The sequence below is a fragment of the Rattus rattus genome, chromosome 16 (assembly GCF_011064425.1).
Source record: "Rattus rattus isolate New Zealand chromosome 16, Rrattus_CSIRO_v1, whole genome shotgun sequence".
Taxonomy (NCBI): domain Eukaryota; kingdom Metazoa; phylum Chordata; class Mammalia; order Rodentia; family Muridae; genus Rattus; species Rattus rattus.
This window is the reverse complement of record NC_046169.1, coordinates 17,737,209-17,753,707: the sequence shown is the minus strand read 5'-3', so window position 1 is coordinate 17,753,707 and position 16,499 is coordinate 17,737,209. Positions and strand designations below refer to the sequence as shown.

General features: G+C 48.2%; 1 protein-coding gene across 9 annotated transcripts in view; it reads right to left on the bottom strand.

Moving 5' to 3' along the window:
• Cux1 (cut like homeobox 1) overlaps window positions 1-16,499 on the bottom strand; it is a 320,437-nt gene that overhangs the window by 16,610 nt on the left and 287,328 nt on the right. For 4 of the 9 annotated variants that reach the window (XM_032886312.1, XM_032886309.1, XM_032886311.1 and 1 more), the window contains 2 exons: window positions 13,932-14,196; window positions 8,374-9,504 (listed from right to left, as the gene is read on the bottom strand). The exons of 4 other annotated variants lie outside the window; for them this stretch is intronic. In XM_032886312.1, the coding sequence (XP_032742203.1) occupies window positions 8,829-9,504; window positions 13,932-14,196 (941 nt within the window). In that variant the 3' untranslated portion in view covers window positions 8,374-8,828. Of the gene's footprint in view, window positions 1-550; window positions 9,505-13,931; window positions 14,197-16,499 lie in introns of those variants that run through there. One more of the 9 variants, XM_032886313.1, reaches the window with a different exon arrangement.

Here is a 16,499-nt window from a genome sequence, read left to right as displayed (position 1 = left end):
ATGGAATTTAAAAAGTTTTTTAATAAATACCAGCTCTGCTCGCACTGTCTTATCCTGACTTCCTTTCTGTCGGGCCACCAAACTGGTTCTACTTGAGTTGAGGTCCCCAGAGATAACAAAACTCCAGCTCCTGGGGGTGACAATTGTATCTTTGTTCTTGTCACCCTCGACAGTATCCTGGGGTGAGGGACACAAAGCCTCAGTAGAGACTGATGGCCCACATGACAGGCCTGCAAGACAGGTCAGGATGCCCCTTCATAGTGACAGACAAGGAGGCAGATACCCAGGCATGTGCTTGTTTCAAAGAATACAGGGGTAGAGAGGGACTCAAGCAAGCAGGCAGGCGTTTTGGGTCCTCTCACTGGGTACAGGAACCTGCCAGCACCCAAATCCGCTACATCCCAGGCTTCTCCCAGCGTTGCCTAGGAGCCATTTGCCAACAGGGTGCGCAGGGAGTGAAGTGATTGAGGTGCCCGTTGGGCCTGCGTCTAAGAGGCGGCAGTTGCTCCTCAGGGGAGAGAAAGCTTCAATAAAAACAGCCCACACGTGCTTGTGTTTGTATAAAAGATATTTACTTCAATGATCACACCTAGGGTGCTAGTGAGGAATAATACATGGTGTGAGCTTCGGTGATATTGCTTCTCCGTATCATAATAGGGACCGTGGGACAGTGCAGAGAACAAACATTTCGTATGGCTAACCAAAGACAAGGGACGGCGCTGAGGGGCCGACGGGTGCCTCCCCCACCCCCACGCCAGCCGGGACCAACTCTTAAATGCCAAAAACAAATCACAAGAAAATCAAGACTGTGATAGGAGATGGTCACAGCAACACAAGGCTTCTCAAAGCTACTTGTACAAAAAAAAAAAAAAAAAAAAAAAAAAAAAAAAAAGAGAGAGAGACATCTTTTACAATTTTTTTTCTTCCTCTTGCTTCTTTTTGGTCAATTGGGTCTTGGTGAGGATTAAAATAAAATGATAAGATCCGTGATTGTATTAACACACAAGCTCTATAAACACCTAAGACTTAGTGCCTGACAGAAAAAAAAAGTAAATACTGCTAAAATGTAACACATGATGGGGGAGGGGCTTAGGAAGGGCTGACGTGTGTCTTGTGCTGTGTTAGTAGTCTAGAGGAGGGTGGTGCTACCCGCTCTCCTAGCAAGTAGTTATTGCACAAACGCAAAGAGCTAGGTCTCTTGTCCTATGGGAAGGGACTCAGGAAAATCATGGAGCTGATTCCTCCCCACTGTCAGCTTATGACAAGCTATTTTCAAAATGCTTGAAGGCTTTTTTTTTTTTTTTTTAAATGCATTCTCATGTCTTCAAAATGTCCGGCATTTTTCTGAGGCAGGGGTGGTCTCAGAGGGTGGGACATGAGATGTCTATTTTGTGTGTTTGGGGTGGGAGGAGAGAATTAGAGAGATGCAGAGAGAGAAATGCATAGACTAAGAAAAACAAAAACCCTTGGGGGATTGGGGCAATTTTATGGGAGATATTTTACCCCCAAAGAGATGAGTAGGACCTGCCCCCCAGATTTCAAAGAATGGGAAGGATAAGATACAGAAAGAAATTTGGATTTGGGCTCAGTGGACCGTTAGGGTAGAAGCAGGTATCCTGCCCTGCCTAGCGGTGAGCAGGCCCTTCACCTGTCCCTGGGGTGAGCCTCTTTTTTAAGTTTGCCCCCCCACCCAGGTAGAGGTCAGTCTCACATCCCCTACCCTCCACTGAGCAAGCAATGGGGGCTTGTTGCTGGCGGAATTTCCACCATGGAAAGTCCTTTCTCCACTTCTCCTGACGTAGGAGGAGGGAGGGTTCTCTCAACCCGGGCTCCAGGTGAGGGCCCTCTAGCCACCTCCAGTGCTAGGAAATACCTGTTGCCTCAAAAGATGCTTTTGGCTAACTTTGAATGCAAGGAAAGACAACTGACAGTGAAAATCAATGCCGTGGTCACCTGTGGGGACCACTGAGAAACCACCTTCCAGTTCAGGGTGACGGCCTGACTGCCTGCCTCTCTTCTGCCAGGCTCGTCAAACATTCATGAACCCAGAAGTTTTAACAGAGGCTCTAGGAGGCTTTGGGGGAACTTGAACTTGGCTTTTCTGTTTTTCTCACTGCACTGCAGCGCCTCTGGGAGCAAGCCTCCCCCCAGTGCTGCCTGACGTGGGTAGCTTTGTTCGTCAACTCTCTCGACTGAACAGTTAAGATATGTAGAGACCGCCAGGTTCTGAGTGGTACCGGGGAGACAGGTGTCTGATTGTGCTGGAGGACTCCCTTCTGTCCCTCATGCCTCCCACTGCTGGGCCCAGACCTCTTTGGACTCTGGGATGGGGAGGAGAGAGGTGGGGAGCAAGGGACAGTTAACCACTGGAGTGACAGCAAAAGCATTGGCAACAACAACACAAAATGACAACACACTCCTGATAAGTACTTAAATGATTAACCTAATAATAAATTAGAAGAGGATAGAAATATCTTTTCTTTCTTAAAGAAACATCCTTTTATAATCACCCTCGAGTACGCTGACAGATCAGTAGCAGTCGGTCTATCTCCACAAAGAGAGGGTTAAGTGCTTCAAGGGTCGACTGTGGGGTCAGACATCCGGGAAGGTTCCCCGCTGGGACCCAGGCAGCCATGACCCAGGGCTCAGGGCTGAGCCTCAGTGGCCAAGGGAGGCCAGCTTGCCCGTCGGTTCATGAACACACAGAACTACAGTGAACATACCCATCCACGACCTGAATCGATCCTGGTTCTAAAGCTTACTTAGGAGTTCATTTGGTGTGCAATAACGCTATCTTTTTAAAACAAGAAAAGAAAAACAAAACAAACCCCCCAAACAAAAGCAACATGATTTCCATTGCACAGAGCTTCGACACAGAGCCATCTATTAAGTGCTTCCTGTTTAAAGCGAACTACAAAAAAAATAAAATAAACAAACAACAAACAAAAGATAATTATAGGTTGGGAGAAAAAAAAGGAATTAGCAAACAAAAGCAGCCCCGTGCCACTTGGATGTGTCTTGCTGAATGGTGTCCTATTTTGCCAACGGAAGTCCCAATGCTTCCTGGCACTGTGCTTCTGATATATTTTCCATAGGGATAGAGGCGTGGTATTGGGATTTAAGGCACCTTTCCTTTCTGATCACAGAAAGCTTAGTACATAGCATATTTGTGGTAGAAATTAAAGCCAGAATACTACAAAACTTACAGTAACAGACTACTTAACATGAGCAAACTAAACCCATCTATGAAAAGCAACTCAAAGGCATTTGAAATTTGAATAACTGAGGGACGGGGCGTGCACATTCATGCATAATCTAAGTCTTTCTTTCATTAGCCCCTCCCCCGCATCCTTGGCAACAATGCTGAACTTTTAAAGTCAGCATTTCAAAGGAGACCAGGAGCTTTGGAAATGTCTTGTTAAAGCTAAATGTCACTTTGTCCAAAAATGAAAACTCGATATGCCACTGAAGATGTGGCCGTGGACTCTTTGGAGGGAAGGGGGCAGGAGAGGAGTAGTGGGCGGCACAGGAGTGGGATGGGGTTCAGTGAAGAAGCAGGTCCTCAAGTGGTACACGGGGAATCCTGGCTTTTCCTTTGCTGTTCCTAAACTGTCTCTTCCACTGGCTGGAACTGTATCCTTTACTGAGGAGCTTGTCCCTACTCTCACTTTCCTGGTAGTTTCCATCTGAAAAGCACTGGCAGAAGTGACAAGAATGAAAATTTCTCATCAGCCCATTCTCTTAGCATGCAAGTTTACTGGTCAGACTGGTGGGTAGCACCTCTGGGAGATGGAACCAAGCCACTTAGAGTCTCAGGCCTCCTGGGCCAAAGTGGCCATAAAGCCTACTCCTGATTCAGTTAAGTTCCAGAGAAACTGCAGCAGCAGCAGCTGCGTCTGGTGAATTTGACATTCATGATGGGAACAACAAAATAAAACATAGTTCCCTATGCCTACAGGTACACGCTCTGGTCATCAGAGCAGGTATGACCCAGGTCCACCGGCTGTCTTGGGAGCTGCTTTCCTCCCACAGGGAACAGAAATTGGCATGTTCTTTTGGGACCACGAATGCGTGGCGGGGTAGAAAACTGTCTGACCCTTTCCTGGAGACAGCTGTTTGTAAAGCAGAGCTCATGGTAAGGTCTAGAGACACGGACAGCCACAGTTCCTGGGGAAGTGTGCTCATATTGTTTGGGGATAACCCAGGGCTGAAGACATGGCTGTGATGGAGTCTGACAGCTGTGTGGGAAGGCCGAGCAAAAGACAAGAATTTCTGAGGTTGGAGACCACTCCTGCCTACAGACCCAACAGCTGCCGGAATTTCAAGAACAGCTGGAAGCCAAGAGGAAAATCCCTGTGCTTAGCCGACTCCAGACAGCACTTTAGGATGTGCTCACTGAGGAGGCAGAAAGCACACCTGCCGATCGAGATGATCTATCAAACTTGCAGCCTCTTAAGCACCCCCGCCCCCCAGGCCACTTGCTTCACAACTCTGAGTGACATCAAGTGGTGAGGTAGAAGAGACAGAAAGGGGAGACATTGAAGGACAGGAGGAACACAGCCAAGAGCCTTCCACTGCATCCATGTGCTCCCTGACCTCTGCAAGGATGGCTCATAGCCTCAGGGGTCTGACTGGAATGACTGCAGTCCAGGGCAGCAGGTGGAAAGCAGGAGCATGTGACAGGAACCAAACCATTCCAAGGTGCCTAGAATCCACTGAGCCTTGCTGTTTAAGAGCTTGTAGCTCCGAAGAGACAAAGTCTTGCTGTGGCAAGGGAGGGCATCTCTGATGCTGGTTATCTGTACTCTGACTCTCCACCTCTGGGGCTTTCACAGCTACACAACCTTGGGGTGCTTAGTTGATGCCAAGAGTGCACCCCTTTTGCATTGGATACAAGCTGCTTCCTGCTAAGCTTCCTCATAGACTCCACAGTTGAATTTGGCCCTGGCTGTAGAGGCAGATGGGCTATGTAGGTCTATGGCGTGGCAACGGGCAGGGACTCTATTGGCCACAAGCATTCAGAGTCACTCAGCTCACAGTCCTGCTATGTCCTGGGCCATCTACCAGATCTGACTTTAAACAAGAGAGATGCCCATCAGAGGGAAGCTTACCAAAGAGACAGACACCGAGCAGAAGCATCTGTCCTCGAAGGCGGACAGCTATCTTCTTGCCTCATTTTCAGTGTGGCTGAATACCTAGCACTACATCCCCTGGAGTTTGCCCTGATTCAAAGCCGGGATACAGTCATAAGCACTTTCAAGGTGGCTAACTAGGAAGATATGAACTTCAGCTAAGTGCCTGCATTCTTAAATTTTATTCTTTTAAGAGAGAAGTCTAATATACAGTGGTCAGACATCTCACTGACTGATGTTTCGAGGAGGTGGTGAATGGGAGCCAGGTCCGAGAGGAAGTGAGAGGGCAGGCGTCTAAGAACCCATATTCCTGCCACTTCAGATGCCATAAGGGGACTTGGCATGAAGCAAGAGGTGTCAAGGGGCTGATGTGAGCATCGATTTTATGGTGGGCTCTCACTTAGCCAATTGGGCGATGGCGTGAGACCTAGTTAGGATTACTGCCTCCAATTAAGAAAACAGCATTTGAAATGGAACAGTGGCCTGTGACGAAGTGTTAGTGTTTTATGTGGAATCATTTTTTCCTCCGGGGGAGGAGTACAATTCAGCTTTTTAAGCTGAGAGTATGAAGAGGATAGGTGGCTGCTTGTGGGAGCTACTGTTTGGGTCTCCAGCCAGCGGAAGGTCACCACACGAGGGAGCGCTGTTCAAGGCACTTGAATATTGCTTTTCAAGATGAAAGATGAACCCTTGGACTCACACTGGGAAGGGAGGGAGGACACGAGGAGGGAGGTGTAACCCCAGGTCTCTGTGCTGTCTACTGGCAACTCTTAGCAAAACTGCAGACAGTGCTAGCTTAACCCCAAACACCATCAAGTTGGGATCTCAATTAAAATAATAATAATAATAACAATAATAATAAATAAGAAAATACAAATACAGAACTCAAGCAAAAACCTAACCAAGTGACTGTAACAAGCACCCAGATGGAGTCTGGCACAGGAGACGGGATGGAAATCGACAAGAACCTAGTTCAGAAATTAAAGGGACGAAAACGACCAACTTGCTTGGAAGAGTCAAAGGCTGTTTTACACTGCTACCTTGTGGCTGCCAGGATGGAAAAAACCCTCGACTTCCATTTCCTCAGATTTGTTAAGTAACAGACATGCCTTTAAAACTTACACACTACCCTCCTCGGTCCTGTTAACTCTGCTTCTCACTCTAGTGAGAGTTAGGAATTTAAGATCCATCACCCACGACGACAGGCTCCCTTGAGGTTTCTGTGGAGTGACCCTGCTCCTCCATGTCCCTAATGCCCCTGGTGTGCAGGGCTCTTCCTCACTCAGCACAGAGCCAGGTGGGCCGGTTTTCCCTCCTGTTCCTCCACTGTGAACTCTCATCTCTAGCTCAGAAGTGATACAACCATCCAGGGACAGAGCAGGGGCCTGCCTCCCAGCCTCCTAGAGCCTCCTGGGAACTTCTCATTCATGAAAGGCATTGTCTTTAGTGTCGCGACTCTTACAGTTGTGAAAGCTCCAACTAAGGGCTTGCAGCTGCAGGTTGAAAGACTGTGAATGAAAATACATAAGCTCCAAACATCATGCAAGAAATGGGGTTCACATCTGACAGTCAAAGCCTACAAGCTAAAAAATAACAAGCACGCTGAGGTGTACTAGCGGGAGATGCCTTAAAATTAGAACTCCCTCCCACCCTCCCAAATAAAAAAAAGTACTATTAATTAATTAAACTTAAGAAATAATGAATGCACCATTAAAATGTCATCCAAAGATGTTGACCTAAGACAAAAGTTTCAATGATACACAATACGGTCAAAAAGTTTTCAATCAGTAATATACAGTATGACAGCTACATCTTGTAAATTATACCCAATACTGCCGGCAGTCTATCCCTCTAAAGAATATTTGCCCCTTTCATCCCTTCCTAACAATCAGATAATAAAATACAGCACCTATAAATAAGCAAAAAAAAATATAGATATATACCGAAATCATCTATTGTTAGTTTAAAGATATGGCAATAAGGAGTCTAAATTAGCAAAACCTGTAGAAGCCATGACTGATAAACCAGCTTATTGAAAAAGGTGGCAGTAGTGCACTCTGTGTGCACAGGTACTTAAGAAAATACACAGACGTATAAAACTGCACACGCACACGCACGCACACTTTCATCCACCTCTATACTCACGCATATACACATAGACAACGGGAGGAATCAAGAGACAAGTTAGACTTTTGATTTGTACTTAGATTGCCCTAAACTGTGCATAAAAAAACCTTGTGAGAGGAGAAATGAATGAAGGGCCAATGGTCCGGTCTGGAATTGAAGAGCATCACCATTTTGGTGAGTTTGGGCCAGCTCTACAGGGATGGGGATAGAGCGTTCTCTCTTCTGCAGGGAAGGAAGCTTCCCACGAGTAGATAGGGTTATCAGTGCTTGTGGTGGGAAGGGGATGAGAAGAGAGAGGAAGAGTGTGTGCGCGCATGGCTGCGCCAGCCCTGCCCAAGCCCAGGGAGCATCTTCCCCTGGGGGGCTCAGTCTGTTAGGTGCCCTGGAGAGTGGCGTGAGGTGAGGTGCCTTCTGTGCCAAGGAAAGATGAGCAGACTGTTGCCTGCACGTGAGGGACTAACTGCTGTGACCTTGCCGGCCTACATTTCCTTCCTTTCGCCGCTTGCACATGCGCAGATGTGCCAACACAGACGTAGACACCATAAATAAAACAAAATGAACCGGTACATGCTACAGTTCTAACTTGTCTCCTAAACCTCCGAGATATGAGGTCTGATCAGCGTGCTCTGCGGTTAGAGGTTAAAAAGCAGATTACAAAATACCTAGATTCGGATCTTTCTTTTTGTCCTGATTTGGCCTAGAATGGAGTGTATTAAACAAACTCTGGCCAGCAAAAGCCCAGAGTCAGTTAAAGCTATGGATCAATGTGCACTACATGTCAGGATTCTAGTTACGTACAAGAAAACACTACGTCAGCTACCACAAAATCAGATATTTTTCCTGATGTGACTTTTCTTTTTTTTTCTTTTTTTTGTTAAAAAATATGTGGAGTAAATGTGTTTTATTTTAATTCAAAGTTTCAAACGAGAAGATTCTTTTCTTGAAAATATTTAGGAATCCAAACTAGTGTGTTTAGAGTCGGTTTGACTGTGCAATCTCTTAGTGGCAACTGAACAGCTACAAAAACTTTCTTTTTTAATTTTTCTGAAAAAATCCCCCCCTTCCTGGTTTAAGAAGATAATAGTGTATTATCGCTCTGAAGCCATTAGATGGCAGATAAAAAGCCCCCTTTTAATATGTGGGTTTGATTTTTTTTTTTTTTTTAAAGCCCACACGAAAGAGGAGGGCGCAAGGCAAAAGCTGTAAAGAGTTATTCCAGAACCTGTGGAAATCACTTAGGGCAATTAAAAAAAAAAACACTTCAGGGTACAAAAAAGCTTGACTACACATTTCCGTTTTCTTCCTTGAAAACACAACATAGATTGGGCTTAATGCTCCTTTGTTTTCTATATGCACCTTGGCCTATGGCGATTTTGCCCTGTGGCCCGCAGGGCGGTAAGTGCGCAACACGTCCAGGCCTCGGCCTCGGGTCAGCACAGCCCTCCACGCACCCGCCTGCCCCAGCCCACCACTAGCCAGTGCTGACTAGGCCTGGGGGACCTGCTAGGCGCAAGTAGGCCTGGCTAGCCCGGCGAGGCCCTGCTGGTCAGGCCCAGAGGCCCGGCGCCCTCAGAACTCCCATTCAATGGGCTCCTCCCGGCTGGCAGCCTTCTCCAGGCGGTGGATGATGCTGTTCAAGTTCGCGGCCTTCTTCTTCCGCACCGGGTTGTCCCGGGCGCCCGCTGCCTCAGGCAGACCGAAGAGGCTCTGCAGTGAGCTAGGCCTTCGCGCAGGCGCGTTGGCAGGCGCGCTGGTGCTTGGCAACGCAGAACTCCTCTCGGCAGGGCCCGCCCTGGCCGCCCCAGGGGCCTCGGTGGCCATGGCTGGGGCAGTGGCTGAGGTAGCGGCGTCCTCTCCGGCCGCGGGTGCGGCGAGGTTTGGCACGGGCGCTGGGGCATCAGCAAGGCCCTCAGGAGGTGGCCTAGACCGGCCTGCGTCTTCACCGTCGTCTTGTCCTGGGGTCCCCGAGGATAGTGGCTGTGCCTTCGCCTTCTCGGCCGGCTGCGTCGCTTCTTCCCGGTCTGCCGGGGCTGCGGTCACCTCTGCCGGCCCTCCCTGAGACTTGGTGGCCACTATGTTGCCACCTGGCTCCTCGGTGTCAGCGGCTTCCACGCCGTCACAACTGTCGCCTTCAGAGCTGGGTGCAGCCCGGCTACTTCGAGCTGAAGGTGAGTCGCTGGCACCGGCCTGGCCCTGGCTTCCGGCTTGAATCTCCTCAATGAACAGTTCTCTGCGGATCCGAGACCTGTGAGACACAAGCAAAGGCTGTAGTGAGGTTCCTGTGCATGGGCTTGGCCTCACCCTGCCCACATCACCTGCTGCGGTCATTGCCCTGTCTGGGCACTGTCTGGGCAGGAGCATCTCTCCCGCCCCCAAACCCTGACTCTGTGTTGAGATGCCATCACCTTCTCTCTACCACATGCTTAATTAATTCCTCTGAGATAAGATCTCAAGTATCCCAGATTGGCCTCGGACTTGCAAATTAGCCAGAGTACTTTGAACTTCCAGTCCTGCAGCGTCCATTTCCCCAGTGCTGGGGTTCTAAGTGTGCACTGCCATGCCTGGATTATGTGGTGCTAGGAAGAGAGGTCAGAGACTTGTAAATTGGAGGGAAGCACTCTCTTAACTGAGCTACGCCCCCAGCTCTATTTTATTTTCAAGATCAGGCCCTGTTATATAACACCAGATCAGGATAGGCCTGAATTTGTCATGTGGCTCACTCAGACTGGCCTTGAACCTAGGGTTCTGATTCAGCTTCCTGAGCACTGAGATTCCATTATACATAGTTGGTGGCTGGCCCGTCTCTCCCTTCTCCATCTGACCCCGATCGTCCATTACTACTCTGCAGAAAGCACGGTTTCTGGCATGTGCTAACAACTTACTGACCAAAGAAATGAAACTTCAGTGGAAAGGCAATTATCGGATGTAGGCGAAGCTGGGGAGTCCCGTAACTCCAGCTGTGAGCCGCTAGCAGGCCTCCATCCAATGGTGTACCCTCAACAGACTCCGAGTAGGAAGGAAAGAAACTAAGGATGTGCTTTTAGTATATTAAGACAAAAACCCTGTGTCTGGGTATTTTGCCTGTATGTTTCTATGTGCACTACATGTGTGCCTGGTGCCTTACAGGTCAGAAGAGGGCAATGGCTCTCCTGAAACTCGAGCCACAGACACTTGTGAGCCATTATATGGGTGCTCACAATGTCCTCTGGGGAATCAAACCAATGTCCTCTGAAAGAGCAGCAAGTACTTAGTGTCTGAGCCATCTCTCCAACCCTCCAACCAGGTTTATTTATATATATGTTTGAGACATGGTATCACGTCTGCTCTGGCTGCAAGGAGACCTGGCTGACTTCAAACTCACAGAGATCTGCCAGCTTGTGCCTCCCAATTGTGAGGATCAAAGGCGTGGACTATCATGCCCTGTTTCAACTGATTTTGTGTTAACTTTTATCTTATTTCCTATACAATGGTGTTTTGCCCAAACATGTGTCTGTGTAAGGGAATCAGATCCCCTGGAACTGGAGTTACAGATAGTTGTGAGTTGCCATGTGGGTGCTGGGAATTGAACCCGGGTTCTTTGGAAAAGCAGCCAGTACTCTTTAACCACCGAGCCATCTCTCCAGCCACAGCCAAGTTTTTTTTAATACAGCATCTTCCAACTTTAGGTGGGAACGTGCGCAGGTAACTTGCTGAGACACTGAATGGCAGGACAGAATGTTTCCTTTAAAGGGTCCCTAAGTAAAGTCTGCCCCTCAGTTCCCCATCCCTTTCATAGTTCTAGGCGTGTCTTCCTGATTAGCCAGCATCATAAGCCAATGTCCACTGTTGGGAGAACATCTTTGGGTGAATTAGCACCAAGCCCAGTGTCCTGCACAAAGTGGGCCTCCTTAAAACCCTGGGGCTGGATGGCTAAGACTTCTTTTTCTGTCCATGCTATCACTGAGCGAAGGGAATACCCTCTTTTGTACCCCTACATTAGAGGATTGAGCTAAGGGCTTTAAGCACACTAAGCAGACATGTAAGCTGAGCCATGCCCTCAACCCCAGACAAGTGCTATTATGTCACCCCCAACATTTCTTGAACTTTTAGGTTTTAAGACATGGCCTTTCTAAGTTTCCTTTTAACTTACCCTGTAGTCTTAAAATTTAAGTCTTCTTGCCTCAGTTTCCCGAAGAGCTAGGGTTATAGGCCTCTATTACAGGGTACGGCTAAGGAATGCACAGGTAGGTCCTGGGCTTGATTTAGGGAGTGTGGATTTGCCTCAAGCTATGAGAATCTTAGGATAGCAGTCTACCTGGTCCATAGTTAACTTGCTTGTGCTAGAGTGAAATCTGAACCTTGTCCTGAAGACTGCTTATTTGGGGGCGGGGGAGGAAGCTGGGTTTCTTTGATCCCAGCCTCCCCAGTGCTGGGATTAAAGCTATGAGCCACTGTGTCCAACTTTTTTTTTTTAAGATTTATTTTATTTATATAAGTACACTGCAGCTGTCTTCAGACACACCAGAAGAGGGCATCAGAGCTCATTACAGATGGTTATGAGCTACCATGTGGTTACTGGGATTTGAACTCAGGACCTCTGGAAGAGCAGTCAGTGCTCTTAACCGCTGAGCCATCTCTCCAGGATCAAAGGCGTGAACTTTAAACATTTCCTTATTTTTGTATGTGTGTTTTGCCTGCATGTATGTATGTGTACCCACTATATGCCTGGTGACCAGGGAGGCCAGTAGAGTGTTATGTTAGACCTCCTGGAACTGGGGTTACAGATGGCTGAGAACCACCATATAGGTGCTGGAAACCAAACCTGAGTCCTTAGGAAGAGCAGTCAGTACTTAACTACATGAGCCATCTCTCCAGCCCCTGTCCTGAAGGTTTTGAAGCTGTGATTCAGAGAAGTGAGGTTCTGATAGGTCCCAGAAATACCCAGGCACATCGGCTTCCCTTGGGTAGCTTCAGTCACGTGAGAACTGGAGGACTAGTCCCTGGTGCTGGCTCTGTGTGAAAACGCTGTTTTCAGGCCTCACAGCAGCAAGGTAGGCACCCAGCTCTGCTCTGCCCAGGCGGGAGATGGCGGGTCAGGTGGGTAGCTAAGCTAAGGCTTACAAATAGGATGCACGTATGACGAGTTTGAGATTTGGAGGTGCCATTTGTTAGCTACAGCTTAGATAAACAGGTGTGGGCTTCGGAGGTCGTTTGCTTTCAATCTCAATCTCTCTCTCTCTCTCCTCTCTCTCTCTCTCTCTCTCTCTCTCTCTCTCTCTCTCTCAGACAGGGCCTTACTATGTAGCCCAGGTTGGCCTGGGACTATCTACCTCAGCCTCCCAAGTGCTGGGTTTGTGTGTACTGCCATGCCAGTTCTTACCAGGCCTTTGCAGTGAGGGGAGCCTGCTCTAGTCAGTAAATGGCTGGAAGTGGCAAAAGGGTTGTACAGAATCTGGCCTAATACACCAGTCACCTTGGTGGGCATGTGGGACTTTTCTTGGTAAAATAGAACTAGTGATCCTGGACTTGAACACTAGTTGAAGGACATACATTTATTTATTTACTTTCAGAGATAGGATCTTACTCTGTAGCCCAGCTAGACTGGAACTTCCCATCCTCCTGCTGTCATCTAGGTACTGGGCTTATAGGTGTGTAGCACCAGGCTTGGCATTATCTTCTAAATTTTAACCAATTAATGTACTTGACAGCTAGTGATGGACACTTACGCTTAGCTCTCCCATTGAACCACACTGCTGCAGCCCTGGATTTGATAGCTAGAAAAGCTATATAGGAAGGAAAGAAAGTAAGCTTTGGAGGGTATAGGGGACTTAAGCGGGGCCTTGTCCATACAGGGCTGTACCGCTGTGCCATACCCCCCGCTCCTCACTGGTAGGTTGTATACAAGAGCTCTACTGCCAAGCCACACCCCAGACCTAGGTTGATTCTGAAATCCTGTTCTTGGTTTTGTTTTCATTTTCTTCTTGCATGTATGTTTGAGGTAGGTCTCTCCTTCCTCTGTGTGGGGCTGGGAATCAAGCTTAGGTAGACAGGCTTTGTGGCAGGTACCTTACCTGCTAAGACACCCTCCCACTAGTCCTTAGCTTTCCTTTTTCAAAAAAGACCCTAGGGCTGGATGTGGTGACTGAGGCTTTTAACCCCAGTACTTGGGAGGTAAAGGTAGGCAGATCTCTGGGTTCAAGGCCATCCTGGTCTGCATAGCAAATTCTAGGCCAGACAAAACTACATAGTGAGTGAGACTCTGTCTAAAACGAAGACGACACCACCAGTAAGGTGAACCAGCAGGCAGAGGCACTGTGCACACAGACCTGACAAACTAAGACCACCCCAGAGTCCTGTAAGGTGGCTGTAGAGAACTGAATCCTGAGAGTTGTCCTCTGACCTTCACAGAGTGGAGCATGCGCACCACCAGCCCTTTCTTTCCCCAGCTGTTTACATTGCATATATTTTGGCCTTGGGTCTCCCTTCAGGGGCCAAGGCTATACTGTGTTTTGTGAGGTGGGTCCTCATGGGTCTGGACCTGGGGAGTCTTTTTTTTTTCTTTTTCTTTTTTTTCTTTTTTCTTTTTTTTCGGAGCTGGAGACTGAACCCAGGGCCTTGTGCTTGCTAGGCAAGCGCTCTACCACTGAGCTAAATCCCCAACCCCCTGGGGAGTCTTGATAGCGTGGTCTATACCTGTAATTGTGGAACCAGTTGATGACGGTGCTAGTCTTCAGGTTGAGTTGTGTGGCAAGCTCCTCGATGGTTTTTGGTGATGGGTATGGCTTCTGCTGATATGCTCGCTTCAGTGCTTCCTTCTCCTCTGGAGCCAGGACCACTCGAGGTTTCTTCAGCTGGTGTTGTGGCTGGGGGCTGGCACCCTGGCTATAGTCGATACCAACAGAGGGGGATTCACAAGGCTGACTGTCACTGACAGAGCTGTGTCGCCTCTTCATGTAGGCTGCAGGGAGAGAGAGAGAGAGAAAAAAAAAATAGGAGAACTCAGGGATGGCTGGCAAACCAGCTCAAAGCCTCAGCCCCAGGAACAGAGCAGGATGCTGAAAACGTAAAGCCTGGGTGTGGTAGGACAGACGGAGTCCCCACACTGAGGAAACTGAAACAAGGGGATCATGAGTTTGAGGCCACTCTGGGCTACATATGGACACCTAGTGTGGGGAAAAAACCCCTCGAAAACCAAATAGCTGGGGTGTAGCTGAACAGTAGCTCTGCCGTTGTTTAGTATGTAGTAGCCTGAACTTGAGCCCTAGCTCTTAAAAACCAAACCAAAATGAACCAAACCAAACCGAACCAAACCAAACCAGATCAAACCAAACTGAACCAAGACAACCTTAACAAAATAGCCCCCAAATAAAACCCTGCTGCAAAACCATAGTGTCCTCAGCATCTACTGAGGCCAACTCTGATGTCACGTGGGCTCCCAGCTGCCCCTGTCCAACCCTATAGTTGATTGAAGGCTGCAGAAAGGCCTGGGTGGATGAATACCCTGTTGGCAGAGACACTGGGGCACCTGGGGGGCTCTAATAGAGATCACTAGACAGAGCTTGGAAAGGGCCGAGAGACTTTTCAGAGAGGATATTTCATGATCATCTCAAAGGGTGATATTCGATTAACTAGAAAAAAAAAGGGCTATGGCATAGAAGACAGCAGGAGGCCGTTTAGAAAATGGAAACCCAAACGAAGGTGGTGGGTGCTTGTAACCCTAGCATTTGAGAGGTGGAGACAGGAGGATTAGTTAATGAAGGTCATCATTGGACTGTGTGTGACCCTGGCAAGAGAAGAGTAGGTAGAATAGAGCAGAAAGGAAAGAAGGCTATGGTGATGGAGTCAACATCACTGAACATTCCCAGTGAGAAGCTAAGAAGGGCTAGGGACGTAAGGACTGCCAGGGGCCAATGGTGTTACAGAAAGGGTTGGAGAATCTCAAGGGGATGGCCAGATACAGGCATCTAGCACCATAGGGAGGAATGTTTGGAAGGGCAGGCAGGATGGACTTTGGACTTGGTAACGTGGGAAAACTGGCCAGCCTCCAGTGGTGTTCCTCAGGTGCCGTCCACCCTTTTTTATTCCTTTTAATTATTGTATGTGTGTGAGGCAGGGTAGGGCAGCACGTGCAGAGAGTACAGTACCAGAGATGTCAGATTCTGTGGGTCTTGAGTTGCAGGCCTAAGTCATGAGGGCACTGGGAACTGATTGAGGTCCTTCTCAAGAGCAGCGAAGGCTCTCAAGCCCTGAGTCATCTCCAGGCCTTCCTACCTTTTGTTTTTGAGGCAGGGCCTCTCACTGGTGGGCACTCAACAATAGGTTAGGATGGTTTGCTAGGGAGCCCCTGCAAACCACCTGGCTTTCTGCCTCCCCTGTCCTGGAATTACAGGTACATGGCTGTCACTTTTTATTTAAATATTTTAAAATTGTTTATATATGAGGTCTCTCTATGTAGCCCTGGTTGTCCTGGAATTTACCTTGTTGCTTTGTAGACCAGGCTGTCCTTGAACTGTAGAGAGATCTACCTGCCTCTGCTTCCCTGTTGGGATTAAAAGTAGGGTGCCAACATACCTTACTTTTTTAGTTTGTTTTAAGTGTGTTCTGGGCTGAAACTCAGGTCCTCTTGCTTACAAGGTAAGCATTTTACTGACTGAGCTATCTTCCCTTTTCTCACCGTGGACTAACCGTGGTTTGCATGGGACTAACTACTTGGCCTAGGGTGGCAGAAACTCCTGGATTAGCATATGCTCTACACCTGGCATGGTTTTAGAGGCGTAAACGTTAACTCTGGCTGACTGCATAGCTGCCTCACTAGATCCCCTGTTTCTGACCCTTGCCCTCTGGACAGCGTGGTGCTTTCATCGTCCTCGGTTACAAGGAGAGAGCTTTATGTTGGCAGCTACTGAACTCGGCTATTTTTTTTTTTTAAACCAAGAAAACTATTGAGAAGGGACAGACATACAGAAGGGGGTGGGGATGTGGCTCAGTGGAGAATCCCATGCCCAGCACTGATAAACCAGATGTGCTAGTGGATGTCTGTAATTCTAGCATTCCAAAGCTGAGGCAGGGCCACCATACATTCCAGCCCAGCCTGGGCTACAAATTAACTTGGAGATGGAAAGAGGATGATCAGAAGTTCAAGGCCATTCGGCCTCCAGAGACTGTCATTCATACACACACACACACACACACACACACACACACACACACACACACACACACACACAACAAAATTACAGTTGTGAAGAGCAACAAAAATGA